General features: G+C 39.9%; 1 protein-coding gene across 2 annotated transcripts in view; it reads right to left on the reverse strand.

The window, feature by feature from the left end:
- Positions 1-20,538, reverse strand: part of cpt1a2b (carnitine palmitoyltransferase 1A2b) — a 33,680-nt gene that overhangs the window by 8,010 nt on the left and 5,132 nt on the right. Inside the window, exons 2-16 of one of the 2 annotated variants that reach the window (XM_077556243.1) lie at positions 20,094-20,236; positions 19,130-19,269; positions 17,653-17,830; positions 16,921-17,022; positions 16,678-16,815; positions 16,297-16,374; positions 15,748-15,855; positions 15,425-15,512; positions 15,006-15,201; positions 13,741-13,929; positions 11,520-11,625; positions 9,865-9,981; positions 6,974-7,138; positions 1,106-1,234; positions 794-949 (exon numbers count right to left, since the gene is read on the reverse strand). In XM_077556243.1, coding sequence (XP_077412369.1) covers positions 794-949; positions 1,106-1,234; positions 6,974-7,138; positions 9,865-9,981; positions 11,520-11,625; positions 13,741-13,929; positions 15,006-15,201; positions 15,425-15,512; positions 15,748-15,855; positions 16,297-16,374; positions 16,678-16,815; positions 16,921-17,022; positions 17,653-17,830; positions 19,130-19,269; positions 20,094-20,234 — 2,031 coding nt within the window. In that variant the 5' untranslated portion in view covers positions 20,235-20,236. Of the gene's footprint in view, positions 1-793; positions 950-1,105; positions 1,235-6,973; positions 7,139-8,494; positions 8,608-9,864; positions 9,982-11,519; positions 11,626-13,740; positions 13,930-15,005; positions 15,202-15,424; positions 15,513-15,747; positions 15,856-16,296; positions 16,375-16,677; positions 16,816-16,920; positions 17,023-17,652; positions 17,831-19,129; positions 19,270-20,093; positions 20,237-20,538 lie in introns of those variants that run through there. The other variant, XR_013291038.1, reaches the window with a different exon arrangement.

Here is a 20,538-nt window from a genome sequence, read left to right on the forward strand (position 1 = left end):
ATGTCAAATAATTTTTTTCCCCTCTAGGTTTTCATACTCTTGTAAACATAAAAGTGGGACAACATGTTAAACTAATAGAAATATGGCTGCATCTTTTAGTCACAGATACAGTAATTTCATAATAATTCAAAAAATTTTGTTAAAATTAAAAGGATGTACTGTACTGTAAAAATGAGTGTGATATTGATTTGTGTTGCGGTCATTATTCTGCCACTAGATGGCACAATTGCATTTGTAAGACGTTGGTGACAGCTCAGTGCATTTTTTTTTCCATATTAAGAGCTATCTTATCTTTAACATGAAGCAAGTTGTGAAATTTTGCACATTTTTAAAGTTGAAAAATATAATTTGATCCCAGTCTCCACAAATATATGCATTATGATTACATTTATTACCGCAAAATTTTGACGTGGACGTGTCTGCTGCGTTGCAACTAGAATTCCCCCAGTACAGGCTGGGTGATCATTATTCGTGCGTTAAAAAAAAAAATTAACACACTAATTTTGACACCCCAAATATTGATATTGATTAATGTATGTACACACTGTCCATAGAATGGAAAACACACCTGATACATACGATATACCGTTACTCGTACAATTTTTATACCCTATGTCGTTATATTGCCCAACTCTAATGCGGGGATTCACCGTATTTGTGTATGACTAGTATCTGATCTACAGAGGAATTCCCGCCTAAAGAAGTATCAGGGTAGTGACAGATATTGCCAGATATAAGGAAAGTGTCCACATTGATTTCTTGCTGGTCCCTTTCCAGGTGAAGCAGAACTCACCTCTTTGAGGAACGGTGATTCCACCCCCAAATATTTGGAAACGACGTATAGGCAGAAGAGGTGTCTGTCAATTCCAGCTCCAGTCATAGCCAATCGATAAAGATTCTGGTGTCTCTCTGAAGCCAATCTAAAGAGGCGCCGGCACTGTTCTGCTGTCTACCCACACAAAAACACACAAGAAAAGAACAAGAAAAAAAAAGGAATATTAGGTTGCATTTTCATTTAAGATAATATAGCATCTTTGGATTGTCATTTAAACGGATAAATGTCCGGTCTTATTTGAGAGTGAGAAAAAACAAATACAAGACCTACCTCTCCATTTTCCAAAGCTTTGACAAAGGCACTACTTTCGTTAGAGCAGGATCGCACAGTCTCTGTCCGTCCTTCCCTGAAGAGACGCGTCATGGATGCCTCATAAGTCAGACAGAAGCCGCCACGATCCTGATGAATAGAATAAAATAAATTCATGAGTTAAAAAAAAAAAAAATTCCTTCACAGGAAACGTAAGTAACCTTTAAATGGATGTTTTGAGGGGAACATCCATGTCTGTTGGGTCAGAGCATCATGAACCCCGATTTGCTCCCAATAGACCTGGCAGCGCCTTGCGTGGCAGCAGTCGGCCATTGGTGTGTGAATTCGTTCCTCAAACAAAGTTCGTACACACACAAGCATTTCAAGACTTGCGTGTGTCCAAAAGAAGACGCTGAGGACGTTTAACGGCTGTAATGTATATGCCAAGTCTGGAGTGGCGCTGTAGCGCAGCCACAGGGAGTAAACGGAAAGTGTAGAAGAAGAATCAGCGAAGGAGATGAACACTTTTTTTTTCTAACTTAATTGCAATGTACAGAACAAACATGGCTTTGCATGTATCAAAACAGCATGAAAAAGAACCACAGGAGAAGTGACAATGGCGGGTGATTCAAGTACAACACCGCTTGTTAAACGTGGGAATAAAGAAACAAAATATTTTGCTGCAACAGCAAAGGCAAGCTAAGGAGGCTGCGCAAAACGACTACGACATGGCTATCCGCCATTGTTGTTGACAAACTGATGGTTCACGTGCAGTCACGCGAGAATTGTTGCATACGTCATAAATGCGTCGTCATCGAGCTGCAACCATTACGTCATCACTGGAGGAATATCCTGCATATGGTGTACAGACGGACACGTACGGGCCGCGTTTTGAAATCTTTCCACTCTGGAGCCCGGTTTCAAAAGTGATCAGTTTCAAGCTCCGAAACCGCGCCCTCGTGGGGACGAACGGCCTGAACGGTAAAAAACTTGTGAGGATACACTGAAACTGGCTTTCGTGTGGACGGGGCCTAAATTGTAAAGCGCTTTGGGCAACATATGGTGTAGTTAAAACGCTATATAAAAAGCAGTCCATTTACTATTTGGCCCCAATGCAAGTGGATTGTAGTGGTCAAAAGTCAAGCGTAATTCAAATCAAATTAAATCAAACTTTACTTATATAGCACTTTTATACTTTTATACATAAAAATGTACCTCAAAGTGCTGAGTAAATATTGTACATTCTTTGATCGGCATCTCTATTTGGAATCACAATTGGTTCTTCTTTAGGCCATGAGAAAATGTTACGATCGAGGGGTAATACTAAATCCCAAGAAATTTATTAAAAAACACTGAGAAATTTCAATAGGCCTTTTACACAAAAAACGGTGATTGGCTCTACAAAAACCCCCACAAAAAACGAAATAAAATAAAAAAAACCTGAATCAATAGATGTGAATAGGTTGGGGCTAATTCACAAGTATGAGGGGATCCACTGTAGTAGAGGTTAACAAACACCCTGCGCCCCATCTTTGAAACTTAAAAGGTCCACCCGGAGTGTGAGCGCAAGCCGCCAGTTGCCCATCCCCGTTAGGGTTGTGCTCAAAAAAATCGTTACGGCAATACATCATTGCGGGCCTCATTACAATACATGTATCGATACACAGGGTCAGAATCGATATTGGTCATTAATTTTAAATAGGCAGTTAAAGCAAGGTTGCTTGCGCACTAACAGCAGCCTCGGATGTTTTGCTCAGCAGGTGTGTGTGTGTGTGTGGGGGGGGGGGGGGGGTGGGGGGGCATAAAATACACGGGCGCATTGTACTTCACAAGTAGCTTCTTTCAAGTCAATTGCTTTCAATTAGTCCACGTGTCACATGAGTGCCGCGGAGGAGTGGTGTGGATGAGCAGACAAAAGGGGACACGAGTGCCTTGGTTGTTTAGTTTGCATTGTAGCCTACTTTTCTTTTCTTTTTTAAGTGTAAGTTTGAGGTCTGTTTTAAAAATAGCCCACCAGTGATTGGATACTGTGTCTTACTAAGAAAAATTAAACAGGAAAAATATAAACATTTATTTACTTATAAACTTAACATGGTACATGTTTCTAAATGTACCAATTATTCTATATTTAGTTTAAAAACAAAATAAAATGTGATGTGTTACATGAAAAAAATACTGGTATTTCCCCAGATATTTCAAATAAGCACATTTTAGAGTTTACTTTGATATTTTTACTCATATCAGCCCATACCTATTTATAAAGTTTCCTGGCGTGTCTAATAATAATAATACATTTTATTTGTAAAGCACTTTATATTTTACATCAAACCTAACCCTAACCCATCGAACACATAAAAAAAAACAATGTATTAAAACCAATTAAACCCCCCCACTATAAATAAGATAAAACAATAATAAAAATCAGAATTGATACGTCTTTCTAAAAAGGAAAGTGTTAAATCCTTTCTTAAAATAATCCACCGTCTGAGGAGCCCCAAGGCGGTACGGGAGGGCGTTCCGCAGATGAGGAGCTGCGGTTTCGAAGGCCCTATCGCCCATCGTTTTAAGTAGTGTCCTGGGCGAGACCAGACGGTGCTGTTGGCCTGACTGGGTCCGGGAAGAGGTGTGGTGTAAGTAGTTCAGTGAGATAGGTGGGGGTTGCACCGTGCAGGCAGTGATGTATGTAAAATAATCTTGTATTCTATACGGGTGTGAATAGGGAGCCAGTGCAAGGTGCGAAGGATGGAAGTGATGTGTTCGTGTTTCCGCACCCTCATCAGGACACTGGCAGCACTGTTCTGTACATACTGGAGCTTCTGGAAGCTCCTGCCAGAGATCCCGATGAGGAGTGCATTACAGTAGTCCAGGATGGAGGAAACAAAGGCGTAAACGAGCTTCTCTGCAGCAGGAAGGGAAAGGGAAGGGCGCAGCGTGGAAATGTTCCGGATGTGGAGGAAGAAGGAGGTTTTGCAGATGTAGGTGACATGGTTGTCAAAGGAGAGGTGGGGGTCAAACTTAACCGCAAGGTTTTTAACGGATGGAGAAAGAGGAATAGTGTGACCAAATTTGTGCTGAAGGTGCTGTAGGAGGATGTTGTGGTCTACAGTGTCAAATGCAGCAGAGAGGTCGAGAAGAATGAGGAGGGAAATTGAACCGGAGTCAGAAGTCATCAGCAGATCGCTAGTGAGTTTGATAAGAGCTGTTTTTGTACTGTGGGATGGGCGAATACCAGATTGGAATTTTTCATACAGACTACTGTATTTGAGGTGGTTGTGTAGCTGGGTAGAAACGTTTTTTTTAAATTAGTTTGGAGATGAACAGAAGATTTGAAATTGGTCTGTAATTTGACAGGGGTTCAGGGTCCAAGGTAGGTTTTTGAGGAGGGGTTTAATGGGAGCAGTTTTAAGAGTGGATGGCACAGTGCCAGTTTTCAGAGAGAGGTTTATTATTTCAGAAATGAGGGAACTAATAGAGTGGTGAGGTTGAAGCAAAGAGGACTGGACTGGATCAAGGGGGTCTGTGAAAGATGCTCCTTGCTCTGCAGTGCGTGCACATTTAGACCAGGCATGCCGCTTGGTGTTAAACCAGAAGAGCTAACTATTTTTTTTGCCATCCAGCATAATAAACATATCATTTAGGTATACATATGACTGTTATAATAAAAATGCAAGTAAATTAATGTTAAATATTGGGATATGCATCGCCTTAAAGGTCATGTATTGGGATACATATCGTATCGTGAGCCCTGTATCGTGATACGTATCGTATCGTGAGGTTGTTGGCAAAACCCAGCCCTAATCCCTGTTAATTAATTTTAGCAATATCCTGCAAATAAAAGTAACTAACCAACCAACCAATAAAAATACAAACTATGAAAAGTTGTTCAGACCTCGTTAAAGAGGGATGTAACAAAAAAAAAATTCAATTTGGAAAATCAGTTCTGATTTGACGAACCCATCAAATTGCTACATTTTTAAAACCGCTTCATACTTGAATCGTCTTGCACTTAATTTATCGAGATATGTATCAAATCATCTTTTATGAGAGTTGCATGTAACCCTGGTCAGAATGATATAAAACCTCTTAAAATAAGAGCCTGTTTTTAAAAACAGTCATCAAGAAATTGAATTAAACTAAAATAAGCCGGCAGTTCAAACTCATATTCTTGGTCTGTGGTCATTTATTTGGTTTATATAATTTCCACTACTACAATAGCCGAACCTATCACTGGTCCATAGAACAATTAACTGTAATGACTCTAGAAGTGTTACATGTACTTCAGATATAGAGCGGTTTGACAATTGACAATTTGTTGTTTCTTTGAATTCAATTTTCTGGGATCTTCTTCTTTTCGGCTTTTCCCTTCAGGGGTCACCACAGTGAATCAGTTGCCTCCATCTAACCCTGTCCTCTGCGTCCTCAGCTCTCACACCAATTACCTTCATGTCTTCTTTAACTACATCCATATGCCTCCTCTTTGGTCTTCCTCTAAACTTTGGAAACTCAGCACCCTTCTGCCAATATACTCACTATCTCTCCTCTGGACATGTCCAAACCATCTCAGTCTGGCCTCTCTTACTTTATCTCTAAAGCCTCTAACATGTGCTGTCCCTCGGATGTACTCATTCCTCATTCTATCCATCCTGGTCACTCCCAAAGAGAACCTCAGCATCTTCATCTCCGCTACCTCCAGCTCTGCCTCCTGTCTTCTCCTCAGTGGCACTGTCTCCAGAACAAACAACATCGCTGGTCTCACCACAGTTTTATAAACCTTCCCTTTCATTTTAGCTGAAACTCTTCTATCACACCTGACATTTTTCTCCACCCGTTCGAGCCTGCCTGCACACGCTTCTTCACTTCTTTTCCACACTCTCCATTGCTCTGGACTATTGACCCTAAATACTTAAACTCCTCCACCTTCTTGGTCTCTTCTCCCTGTAAACTCACACTTCCACTCCGTCTTGCTACGACTAACCTTCATTCCCCTCCTTTCCAGGGCAAACCTCCACGCCTCTAGCTTCTCCTCCACCTGTTCCCTGATCTCACTACAGACCACAATGTCATCTGCAAACATCTTAGTCCATGGAGTTTCCTGTCTAACCTTGTCTGTCATCCTGTCAATTGCCATCGTGAACAAGAAGGGGCTCAGAGATGATCCCTGATGTAGTTCCACCTCCACTTTAAACTCCTCCGTCACACCTACAGCACACCTTATCACTGTCTTACAGTCCTCATATGTCATGCACCACTTGAACATACTTCCCTGCTACTCCAGACTTCCTCATACAAAATCACAGTTCCTCTCTGGGGACCCTATCATAAGCTTTCTCCAGATCTACAAAGACACAATGCAGCTCCTTCTGACCTCCTCTGTACATCCTCAAAGCAAATATTGCATCTGTGGTACTCTTTTTTTTGGCATGAAACCATACTGCTGCTCACAAATGTTCACCTCTGCCCTCAGTCTAGCTTCAACTACTCTTTCCCATAGCTTCATTGTGTTTTTCAAAATTCAATCAATTTTCTTGCATAGTGTTGCATATTGATAAACATGATGACAGCTTCCCATCTTGAAATCGTTATTTCCTTGAATCGTACCCCATGTATCAAACTGTCTTTTGTGGAGAGATGCACACCCCTATTATTATTATAGGTAGAATTTGTGGATGGTTTCCATTGTGGTTCTTGATGCTATCTGTTCAGAGGTGATCATACTCAGTTGCAGGTTCTTAAACAACTGACTTCTCAGCTTCAGCCACAGGCAGTATTTTTTCAGTAAAAGTGCATGCACACAAAAGCTTTGCTTGCTTTAGTTACTTTTGGATGCGGCCCAAAATTACTCTCAAAAACAACAACAGTTAGAGCAAAGAAATGTGCAGCATGTCTTACCCTGAAGTATGCCAACTGTAATGCGATCTGAATGAATGCGTCAGGGCTGACCCGCAGCGTCTTAATTCGGCCTTTTCCAAAGTCTCTGAAGGGGAAGACATGGCAGTCCACATCGTCTGCCAAAGCCTGGGCAACAGCGAGAGAGCTGCACACTTGAGCTTGAACCTGCAAGTCCGACAAAGAAGAGAGACTTGAACAAAATATTGGCATAAATAAAGTTGATTACAGCTCCACATTGTTTATATGCTCTGATATTTTTGCTTGCTCACCACCAAAACTTCCAAATAACTGTCAGTCTTAGGGGAAAACCCCAAAAAGTTTTCAGTTTTTCCAGCAATTATGCTTCAAAGCAAAAGACTGTAAAAAAAAAAGTTTGTTCTGTTAAACAGCAGCCCTTTAATCGGTGACAGGCACATTTCAATAGGAGTGTGTCGACTTTTTATATCAACTGTCAATCCCTTTAATGTAGAGGTTTGTATGATTTAAAAAAATCCACAGTAATTACTGCACTGCCAGACAATCGGATTAACTTTTGTAATTTTTTTTTAACGAGTTTTGTTTAGGAAGAAGGAGGACAATTGTTTCCAACTTTCCATTCTTGTTTTAGAGTACGAAGGAGTTCATAACATGAACTTTCACTATAACCCAGTCAACCCGCATTCCATGTCAATAGAGCAACACCAACACTTAGTTGATGATTGAGAAAGAGGGTGGGTGGGGGGGGGTGATGAGTTACAGGAAACAATGCTTATTTGTACTCCTCAACTGGGCCTCAGATGTCATCAGTTTGACTACTTGTATTGACCTTTTGCACGTGACATCACAGCCCTCATGGAAACGCCCCCCTACGGGACGCTGGACGGCAAAAGAGCCATTTGCCTGTATTGTAACTATTGAATCTCATACAGCGAGTTCTTTATCTAATCTTTATCTAATCGATTATCTTATAAAATAGTCATATCTTGCTGTGCGGTTGGTTGTACAGACAGACAAAGGAGTAAACCAAATGTTGCTTTTTATAGCATACCTACTAATGAAGACAAAATATGTCGATTGATAGCAGCAATCAACAGAAAGAACTGGCAGCCCACAAAGTATTTACGGATTTGCAGCAATCATTTTTTTGCGAGGTTAGTAGATAAATGTTCATACATTTTACTAGTAAACGTACACTCTAACAAAGATTAACAGAGGTGTCGAATTGCATGTTTCAAATCACATTAATGAGCCAGATAGTTAGCGTCCACTCCAACTGGACAAACACAAAACTTAGTTTTAAAATGCACCTTATTCAAAGCTATTAAGTGCATTTGACTGTTGAATAATGGCGGATTTCATCTTTGTGCTTGGAGTTTTTCACTCTGGAGCCGGAGTCATATTCATGAAATTACCGCATAGCTTGCCATTACGAAAGTCATTTGTTCCATGCTAGTACGCATAGTAACATAGCATCATCACAGCGTTACAATATAGAACGGACTTTGTAAAAATAAGTAAATTAGCATGATAAACAAGTTTTACCTTTGCATTACGAGGTATATTGTCCCCGGTGTGAGCGTAACACCTCGTCCCAGAGACTCAGCCGGCAACAAGCTTTTGAATCAGCCCCGGAGCAGAGACGACTACATAAGGCGCTGTGAATTCCGGCAAAGTCGGCAATTTGATTAACTTGGTAAAAACAGCAGGCAACAGAATGTAAAGGCTCTTTTTCAAACTAGCGATCTCCAACTCCAACAGATCATCTTCCTCCATTCACCTGTCTCTCTCAGCCACTCGTCTTACCACCATGGGGAGCAGAGCATTCAGCCGATGTGCTCCCCGCCTCTGGAACTCACTACCGCCTCAACTCAGAAACATGAACTCTTTTACGCAATTTAAATCACAACTCAAAACACACTTGTTTAAAACTGCATACCCAACTTAAATGTCATTCTGCTCTTCTACTTCACCCCATTTTTTTCTCAACTTACTGTACGGTGTCCTTGAGTGCTAAGAAAGGCGCCTTTAAATAACGCATTATTATTATTATTAATAAATATCGCGCTCTACGAGTCCCGACTAAATGTGCAACTTCGATTGACAGGCAAACTTTGGTTGACGTAATAGATTCCATGGCTCTATGGGCAATAATAACTTTTAATTTGTAAAATAACAGTCACTAAGTCGCTCCGGCTCATGTCGACTTCCATTCAACAATCATTTCCTTCCGCCGTCCGTCATAGGGCAGTCACGTGATCACGTGACGTCGGTGCAAATGGTCAATTGAATGCAATTTTCTATTGAAACAGCTTTTATATGGTTAGTTTAAATGCATTACTGTTATAACTACAGGCCTCGTCAGTACGATTTACTATTTAGTTGTATGTCCATAAGAATGATCGGTGTGTGTGTGTATATACACAGTGAGATCCATGAACCATTGACCTGCATTATAACTTCTCATTATGAAGCTTAACATCTATGTTAATTAGGTCACTAAGTCTTAAATTAGTCTAACATGGGCAGTAAAAGGAGTTAGTGGTTCACGTGTGTCATAGTTGCAGTAGCTTGGGACCTTCTGTGTTTATACCATTAAGTCAAGTGATGTCATATATCACAGAGCACTTAAGACACAGGACAGTGACATTGAAATGCCCCTTGACTCAACTTCCTAAACTTTGGATAACATTTATGTGTTTACACTTAAGAAATACAAGCGTGTCCAAACACACCAGAGAATGGCACGAAAACATTCAGGTATGTAATTATGTATGATAGGATCAAGTGTGTGGACTTGGTGGTGTCTGTCAAGACATGAGTGGTGAGTGGGCGAGTGGGATAAAGGCATTGGAAAGTTAGGAGTCTAGTTAGAATGTTACATAATACAAAGAGTAATTCTACAGTAACAATACCTCTGGCGAGATGTCCCAGATAAGCCTCTGTGGGTGAAGTAAGGAGCGGTCTACTTCACCCTTGCAGTGGCCATCCTCAGTGTATCCAAGATGGAAAGCGTCAGTGGCCAGTGTGAACTGAAAATACAGTAAGTGTAGTCAAAAATTTAGAGAAGCTGAAATTAGGTTCACCTATGAGGGTTATAGTGCATTTGAAAGGAAGGTGCATATGCTGGATGGATGATCTCACACTTGATTAGAGCATATAGGTTGTGTTGTTTCCATTGTATGCATGAAATAAGTGCAGAAATGCAAATTTGCAGAAATGTGTAAATATTGAGTCGAGCGAAGCTTTTCTACTAAACAGCTCACAGTAAGTGGAATCTCTGCATGTTTTGGCAGCAGTAGATGAAACCATGGATTAGCAGCTGTGGTGATGAAATCATAGTCACCATCTGAGAACAATGTTTTTTTTTTTAATAAATAGAACCAATCTCTCATCTGATTATTCTATACTCCACCAATCCTTTATTTTTATCAAACATGGGTTTATTTTTGGTGGCTATCAAAGTACATTTAAAAACATGTATTTTTATTATAGGAAAAATGAACAAAATAAATGAGCTATATCAAAAAGACATACAAAATGTTTACGAAACAACAATATGAAGGGGTGGGGAACCTAGGAATCTATTAGCATACAGACAGAAAAACAACAAGAGAACAAAAAAGGTCTCAAATATCTTTACCAATATTATAGCTCAAGACGATATTAGAAAGACTTTACATATAGCCATGTTATATAAAGGAGTTCAATTTGGAGGGAGCATTAGTAAGGATACAGCGCTGAAATGCCTTGATTGCGTTAATTGGTCTTTTTAATTCAGTCTTTGGATTTCACGATATCTTTATTAAAATTTCATGAAATCTTTCCTTTCAAATTGAGATCGATCTATGTTGTGTCTTGACATCAGAAAATCTATCCTCTCATGTCAAATATAGCATTTATTTCATATATTGAATGTTGCATGCAGAAAATCCTGAACTAGAAAATGGTTCAAAGCAGAAAAGACAACTGTAAACAAATGGACGTTGTCTAGTTTAAAAAGGAAAGAATAACTTTCATTCTGTGAGGAGTGTTTTGCAGAATATAGGAGCGCTAGCTAAAGTATGCTACTGTGATTAGACCACCATTTATAGCACGTTTTCTTCTCATTCCATTTCTTGGTCTTTCACTTGTATAGTGGAAAACTACTTGTTAAAGGTGCATTGCGGAGTTTGTCGCTTTTATACTCGCGACTGCCACCTCTGGCCTTAAGTGTAACGGCAGCCTCTGTGTCAAGCTCGTGCATGGTGCGCGTGTGTGTAGGTATGCTCGAATAGATTCTTCGTTTTTTCAATAATAATTTATACTGTACTCTTGTTTCAATGAAAGATCAAACTAAATTGTAAAATAAATAGAACAAAATCTGGATGTATTATGAATGAATTGAGGATAGGTTTATTGGGCTAATTGTGACATGTAATAGCTTGTGACATGTAGACTAATTGTTGAATTGGTCCTGTGAAAACTCAATAAAAAGCAAATTAAAAAAAACATAAAAACATGTATTTGTTTACCACAGCCACCCAACGACTTCTGCTATTTATTTGACGTAAGACTGGAATGCACATACTTCCCAAAGGTGAGCCACAGTAGGTGCATCAGCCCAGGAGTGTTCAGCGTTCAGTCCATTCTTCCCATTCTTGTAGATCACAATTGAAAATGATTTATCATACCACCTAGGAAACCCAAGAAAGACACAAGAACACGCAAATAATTTTGACACGATTGGGTTTGGGATTGGTGCCAGCGAAGGTGGGACAGGTGAAAGCGTCTGTGGCGGCATCTTCAGGTAAAACACTGGGATAAACACAAGTGGACGAGCATGGACTACTGACATCCATCTTTTCCGTAGTCGCTCTGCCACCCACAGTCTCGTACACGCTTCCTTAGTAAGTTGGAGTAGTAGCGTTTTGCAAACATCTTCATACCGATTTTCAAGTTAGTGATAAATTAGCATAGCATTTTGGTTAGCTTGTCGAAGTATAGAAATTATTTAGACGGTAGCTTTTACTGCTACTGCAAATCACAGCCAGACCATGCCCAACCCTCTCCCAGCAACGCCTGTTCCCTTGCTTGATGGTGCTAAATTCATTTGAAGCAATTTCCTTGAGCTCTTTAGAAGACGTTTGCCAGATTAAGCCATCCGGCTCTCCATATGATCCTGTTCCCCCTCATTTCTCCCGGGTATTAGTACATCGGTTTTGGCTATTATCAACAGTAGCCTGTCTTCTGGTAGTTGTCAACAATTTAAACATGCTGTGGTGCAACCACTGCTGAAGAAACCTGGACTAGATCAATATGTGCTGTCAAACTTTCGGTTCATCTCTAAACTGCCTTTCGTCTAAAAAATTTGGGGAAAAGTGGTACACATGCAACTAAACACTATCTTGGACGAAAATAACATCTTGGAGGTTTTCCAGTCAGATTTTAAGACGATGCATAGCAAATGACACTGGAGACTATGTATGTCTCATTCTGTTAGATCTGACTGCAGCGCTTGATACAGTGGACCACAGTATTCTGTTGGCTCGTTTACAGCACCAGGTGGGCATTAGTGGTAGTGCTCTTGAGTGGTTTAGATCTTATTTAGCTGACAGATTGTTCTGTGTTAGCCTTGGGTGCTCCGACTCCTGCACTGCCCCACTGTCATATGGTGTACCACAATGTTCTCTATTTTGGGGCCCATACTGTTCTCATTGTACTTTCTGCCCTTGGGCTCCATCCTAAGAAGACACGGAATTTCTTTTCATTGCTATGTGAATAACAGTCAGATCTATGTCCCGCTTAGTAAAAAGGACACTTTCTGATTGAAGCCACTTTTGTCCTGTCTGGAGGAAATCAAAGCCTGGATGGCTTTAAATATGTTGAACTTCAACGAGAAGAAAACAGATGTTATGATCTTTGGTCCCAGTGGCCTTTCTCATCCTGCTGACCTGGGTCCTTTGGCGCACTATTTTTAGTCAACAAACTTGGGTGTTAAGACAAACAGTGATTTTAAACTGGACCGGCAAATTAGTGCTGTTGTCAAATCCATCTCTTTTTTTTTTATCTTAGGCAGTTGGCTAAGGTAAAGACTCTTCTATCTCATCAGCACTTAGAAACAGTAATCCATGCCTTCGTTACATCTCGGCTGAATTACTGTAAAAATAAAAATGTAATTTATCATGGAATCAAACAGTCCTCCCTCAAGCTTCTCCAGGGTTAGGGTTAGGGTTAGCTTCGCTTGGAAATCAGCTCTATTAAAGAGCTCATTGAAACCAAAAGGGTTAAAAAGGTGCTGTGGTCAGACACCAAAGATCAATTGGCAGACTGTCTGACTAAAAAGGGAGCATCTTCAGCAATGTTACTCAAGGCTCTCTATGAAGGGCATTGGAAAATTGAGTGAACAACCAATTTATTGTTTAATGGTTACACAGTTCAGTATTTGCACACATTTATGTTATACATATGTATAATGTTCATTTGTTCTCTTGTCTTTTTTTTCTTAAGAGACTGAGATTGTTGTTCAATTTAATAACCATCACATGCCACACCGCAAGGGGGCAGTGCTACTTCTTTTATGCCAAGTGGGCTCTTGAGGGAGAGCAAGCGTTGGGCTGTGGGTGTAACGGACGTGGGAGCGAAGTGCAGTGGAATAAAGTGGTCTGAACTTGAAACAAAAGTGGAGTTCTTATTCCATCTAACAGTGAGGACATTACATTACCTTAATTGCTCCTTTGTTTCTCACTTTGCACTAGCAGTGTATGTGAAGCTAACTCGTACTGTCGTACACAACATTTTGGTTTCCTCACCTGTCGTAACATTTGCCATGGAGCAGCGACTTGGCATATCGGTCCAAGTTGCCTGCTGGGTCGTTTCCCCTCATGCCTTGTTCTTCTTCATCCAAGGTCACAAAGAAGGCTGCCTTCTCAATGGCATCAAGTGATCGTTTGTTGACGCCGGAGCTGAAGTATTGCTTTCTCATCTGAAACCAAGGAATCCTGGAAATAGATCGGAATACATGAACAGAGGAATGCTGTTGACCTATGACTATCATTGTATACTGCATATGCAGTGTTAGGAATTCCTAGACAAGGCTCCCAAGGGAGTAGGTTGCAGCCTGGTCACGGTGGAATTCCTACACCCCAGTTTATGACATTTGCAGGTGATATTGTATCAAAATTAAGTTCCAACACACTTAACTTGTCTGTGCATATTTAATACAACCAATAGGAAGTACAAAAACTATGGTCAAGTATAAAAAAATAAAAAATCACTTCTGGGTCATATCTCCATCTCTCGTGGGATCAGGAAGTCAGGGGACACCTCCCTCATGATAAAATGGGTAATAAATCAGAGCCAGCCTCTCCTTTCCAGAAAGAGCTGCCTATTCTAAAACTTCCTGTGTCCTAGTGTGCAGTGGATGCTGCAGCATAAGAATATATCTATAGCAGTCAGCGATGATCTGTAATATTAGAGGAAGCAGCCGTGCTGCTCTTGCTTCCCATGTTTTTCCATTTGTACATCTGTGTTGTGAAAAGGGCTGGTACAAACGTTCTTCATTATAAATAGTTGCATTACAGATACTTTGAGTAACCTACATGGTTCAAGTAACATAATTTCAGATTTTTGGATTGAAAGTGTCATCATTTGTGCATGATAGCTGTGTAAAAAGAAATAAAATGCTTAAAGTTGGATATTGGGAATCTGCACTTCAATCAGCAGACCCATACCTACCCAAAAAAACACAAAAACATCCATTGTAAATGTAAAGTACTCCAAAAGCATAACCAGAGACCATTAAATATGAGCTACATTAGCGACAAATGGTATTTATCTGATTAAATAAAGAATATATTTGCAGACCGTGCTCAGCATGTTTACATACAATTTTAGCTTCCGAGCAGTGAACGTAAACAGTAATCGCGGATATGTGATGTCTCACTTGAACGTGTACAAAAACAAAACAACGGATATCGACAGAATTAAAATAAAAAAATTAATTAAAATTTGTGCAAATTCAGCTTTCGGGGCCTGCAAATTTAGAGGGTATGCAGCCGTGGTCCATGGTTTATACCTGTCTCCAGCAGTGAGCGCTCCTAGTTTGTCTTCTCCAGGCTGTGGGGGTGAAGGGTCATCCAGGATCTTCTGAATCTGATACTCAATCTCCCTGGGAGAGAGCAGGCGTCCAGCCCGATACACCCACAACCGGAAATAGCGTCCCTTGTGGTACACAGCAACAAACTCGCTGTCCAGCCAGTGCTGCAGAACATCTGTGAAGGTTGATTATTCTAGTTAAAACAAAATCTTTAGGATTCAAATCTAAAATCCACTTTATTGCTCATTCTGTCTGTTAAAGAAATGCTTGGTAGGGGTGAAACTAGTTAACAGACTAATGCACACACATATACATACATACACACATATAAAACACACTTGCAAAGATTGTGTGTGTGTGTTTGTGTGTGTGTGTGTGTGTGTGTGCGCGTGTGTTACCAGTCTCAACTCCCGGAGTACGTGTTGTGTTAAACATCCTCTCAGTCTGAGCAGCACACAGCGGGATGACAGTACCTGGAACACGGCTCTAATTCATAGAGACAATAAGGAAGACTTATTGTGTTTTCCAACACAAAAATGCTGCCCATTTTATTTCTCAAAATCATTTTTTCTATCACAGCAAAAACAAATAAATAAAGAAAACAGACAATCTCTGGAGTTCAGAAATGACATAACACCAGATTGCAGATGTGTGACCTTTCACTCACATGCAAGCACATATTAAATCACATCACATCATATTATCTGCAGAGACTACATACCGGTTTGAGTTCCTCCCGGTTGACCTTACGGCGGTAGAGGAGCATGGCAGTAATTGTGTTGCCTGCCCTCGCAGCTTGCTTAGAAGTTGGGGTCACATACAAGAAGTCCTGTAATGTACATAGAATGGGGAAACTAATAGACCACACCTGAATGATTTCTCACCCTGTGGTGAAAGATGACACAAGAACCCTTTCTGTGTTCATTTTGTCATGCTAAATGCTATTTGTGACGCTGTTAGGTGGTAGTGTGGAAGAGAGGTGAATAACATCCTACAAACTTCCTTAAATGCAACTTAAGAAACCTGAAAAATTTTCTCACAGGGTTGAATCTAAATACTTTAATATCTCACTTCTTTTGACAGTACAAATAATATTGATTTTATTTATTGAGTTTCATTCTTGATTGGTCGCTTTGTTACATATCAGTAATTCCGTTTTTTCAGACAGTACACAAGAAAAATGAACAAGGAAGTGCTGCACACAAATATTGCACATTTAGAAAGAATTGTCTCTCCCTGGTTTTCTAGCAACAAAAATGCAGCTGGTTACCATTCCATAGTAGTTACTGTTGACCATTAAGGGACCTCGGCTTCGCAGGTAAATGTATTCCTCCCACCAGTCGCTCACCTGGAAAGCAAACAGCCGACAAAAGTTTGAGCCGGAGTTTTTCCTGTACTGTAGATGAAGTACAGTAACATAACCACCAATCTTCTTTTTTTTTTTTTTTAAATCACGCTTCTTCACTGGCAGATTGTGGTATATCGTCAAGCCCTTTTTCAGTTAAATGAAATATACTACTTGAATAATGGTAATAATAATTTCCAAATGCCTATGAAGCGTTATGAATGATTTAATGGCAAATCTGAATCAACAGGAGCAAGTGTGAGCACACTTTAAAATGTTTTTGTGAGTGAATGGCTAATTACTCACATAGTTAGTAGCCCAGAGAGCTTTAAGTTTTAAGTAACGTTGCAGTCGATTTCCCAAGTTGCACTCAAAATCAAAGGCCAGTTTTGTCATCCGTTTGAATTCAGCATCCGCCAACAGAGGGCGTGCTGACTCCAAGTACTGAAACCGAAATAGAACGTTAACACAATGTATACTGTTGTAGCATGCAAACCAATATGTAGACTGTGAATGAAGATGTGTAAGTGCTTGTACTGCATTACACACCCTGCTCAGTGTGTCCTTTATGGCCGGAACAGGCAAATGAGGCAGCGACGTTTGATAGCTGTAAAGTAGAGGCTTCCTACTAGATAACAGCCTCAATAGAGTCTAAAAAAGAAAAGAAAGAAAGTGACACATTTGGAACAGTTTCAAGAACAAATTGAAATGTCAATAATTAAAGCATCAACATTTTAGCCCAGGACAATAAGTCACTTTTTTGCATGTATGGTTTAGATTGATTTGTTAAAGGGATCCAAACGCACATAAAAGCAGCAGCATTACAACACTTCTACTTATTGCTGCACTTCTTATTTATTTAATCTTAATTTCATCTCTTTCTATTCTGTTGTTTTCTCTTACTGTAAACTGCAGCTGGACGGAGTCCAGGAAAAAGTTCCCCACGGGGAAAATAAAAGTATATCGTATTGTATCGTATCGTTTTAAAACTATACAGTGCACCACCTTCTGAGTTACGAGCGTTGACTTCCTCTGTTATTTCCTGAAAAACTCACCTATTTGCTGTTGTTATGATCTGGCCATTAGAAGCAATAAAAGTGTTACTTGTTTGTCCGTGACATGTCTGTCGGGTCAAAATCGGGATACATCCGTGTAGTCTGACGTCGCCATAAGTGATACGCGGATTTTCTCTAATAGCGCGGCAACACTGCACAGACAACTAAATAAGCCCTGCACAGATACCATCGGGTCACCGCAATACCAAGTAAGAGCATGGCTTACCACCCAGATCTTGGTGGTATTGGAAACTCGACCATGCTGCTCAAACATCCACTGGTGGTAGGAGAGAAGCAGCTTGAGGCAGAACCTGAGAGCGAGTATAAGGGAGAGCCACAGCAGTGTGCTGAAGACCAGAGCGGAAAGCATCGTCTGACCCTGAGCGCTGAGAGACACATGGAGGCTGGATGGAAAGGCAAGAAAGAGAGAAAACAGAAGGAAAGTCTTTTTTTATTTAGTCACTCGTATTAATCAGACTTGCAACAGCACAAATAGTTACACTTTTTCATTTCCCTCCCAGTAGAGGAAAACAATCTTGAATTTTTTTTGAAAAATCATCCATTCATCAGTTTTATTTAGCTTATCCTTCCTTGTGCCCGGTTAAAAATGGGGTCCCACAAGGCTCTATCCTTGGCCCACTGTTTTTTTTCCCATTACACCTTGCAACAATTATGCAGTCTTTTGGGATTACATTTCACTGTTACGCCGATGACTTGTAATTATATAAGCAAGTTAGCATAGGAAATGGGTCGGCTATTGACGAGCTCACATCTTGTTTGGACAAAAGTTCTACTTTAAAACCCTGCAAGGATGGAAAAGATTATGATTGGAACGCTAAAACATAGTAAACATTTTAAATCTTTTAACCTGTCACTTGATGACTGTAGGATTGAATGCAAGGATCAAGTAAAAAAATAAATTAAAAAAAACAACACCTTGAGGAAAATACCAATTATAACATGTAACCGGTAACGCTGGTGTTACAGTGGGTTAATCTCAACTGCTGCTACCAAATCACTATAGTGCTGTAATTGTGTTTGCCAGCATCTTCATATCACATAGAACAAAGTTTATTAAACGTTTCTTAGTGGCAGAGATGTTGAAATATATCTAGTGAACCTAAGCATTCCGTCTTGCATCAGATGTGACAATTAAAATAACTTCATAGAGATTATCGACACGACTGCAGATTTAAACAAAGGCCAGTGGACTCTGACATGTGACGATGATATTTGTAATGTCTAGGTGCTGAAGTAATTTCCTAATGGATATCAAAATGGAATGGGGCAAGTGCGCGTGTGCATGTGTGTGTGTTTGTGTGTGTAACCATAATGAAAACTGAGTCAGTAACATTGAGTGGCAGTCAGTCAAAGGCTGTTTGGGATGTCGGTCAGAGTTCATGTGCTGGAAACACACCCACATTGCTCATTTGTGACTCAAATGTGGCACGTCCATTCTTTACATACCTGGGCTGGATGCAAGATATGACAACATCGGTGTGTAACACTGTCATACTGACACAAACAACTGCAACATGACCTCAATTTGGTCAAGTTATACACGTCATTATTACTTTCTCATTTTACATGTAGACTTAAATTATTTGAATTTTGAGAAACAAGTTGCTCAGTGGGGGGAAAAAATACTTTAAAAAAGCAAAGACAAACCCTTTCAGATGCTTTTCATTCTTGTGTGCATCTACCTGAGGGGAAGGTGTTGCTGTATCTTGGCAATGAGCCCCATGCTAGGATCAGAGCGCATGTACATGGTGGCCAGGATGGCAATGACGACAAACAGCCAGGATGAAGGGCTGGCTGGATACATTCCCTTGATCACCCGGTTCTGAAGTAAACAAACAAAAAGTGATGCTCATTCCTATGGCAAATTCAAAGGTAGAACCACATTGCTAATACACATATCTCTAAACACATATTAGGTAAACATGACCAAACAATTTTCCTTTTATAAAAAATGTGCCATTTTAATCAACTGTATTTGTGTTAAACACTAATTACTACTTTAATTTTAGTCTCTAAGGATACTGCATCATTCTGGGAGCTGTCCCTAAATGTATGCACATTTTACATGGATATAAAAATAAAAATAATTAGAAAGAATAGAAACACCTCTATACTCTCAGGTACTGAAAAATGATTATTTTATTACTGAAAGCACATCTTGCATGCAATATGGTCGAATGAAAGACAGCAAATATATTAGCAAGCATGAGTCTCTTAGGTAAACCGGATTTCAAACTCTTCAGCCACATACTTGCATAACCAAATTTGAACAGTTGTCACCTGTTGGGACATGCATGCCAGTGAATACTCATTATGTTACCCTAACATTATTCGATCAAAACCTTGGCCTACAAGGCTCTCGTGCAGTTTCATTTTTCTTTGAACACAAACGACCTTCCCATACCAGCTCTTCAAGGTTAAAATTTATTTTTAAATAAATGAATAAACTGTGCGTGGCTTATCAGTCAGGGGATCTTAGTTTCATTATAGGCACATTAAATACTGTATTATATCTTCAACAAAGCATTCCTAAGCATGAACTTAAGGTTACCAAGATAACAATATTAACTTAGAGGGAGCTTCATCGAAATATGGCAAAGTACAGTAAATGAGATAAACATCATCAACAAGCTTTCTTTTACTCACTCTTATGCGGCTGACACGCTTTTTCCATGATCGTACTCCAGACAGGTAGATCTGGTTCAGGGCCTGATATGAGAGTTGCAGATCGATGCCCTCCGGTGTTATGGTGAACTGGAATGCCACAGCCTGGTGAGCCTCTGCCATGGCTATTGACCCACACAACAAAATATTCATTCATTTAACATGCACATACATATTTGAAATAGTGACAAACACATTTTTATATTTTAAATTAACCTAATTTAGCTCACTCCGTGCTTACATTCTGTTTTTTATTCTGTTTGCCCAAGCCTTTTTCAAGCACCAAGCTGCAAATAATTGCAACCTCGTCTAATATAAAACATAATATGTTATATTTATCAAACTCAAACTATTTATTTATCAAACTATCCTTAAGCCTTTATTAATTGCATTAAATTGCAGTTCAGATCAAGATACTGTTTTTTTT

This window comes from Vanacampus margaritifer, chromosome 2, assembly GCF_051991255.1.
Source record: "Vanacampus margaritifer isolate UIUO_Vmar chromosome 2, RoL_Vmar_1.0, whole genome shotgun sequence".
In the NCBI taxonomy this organism is placed as follows: domain Eukaryota; kingdom Metazoa; phylum Chordata; class Actinopteri; order Syngnathiformes; family Syngnathidae; genus Vanacampus; species Vanacampus margaritifer.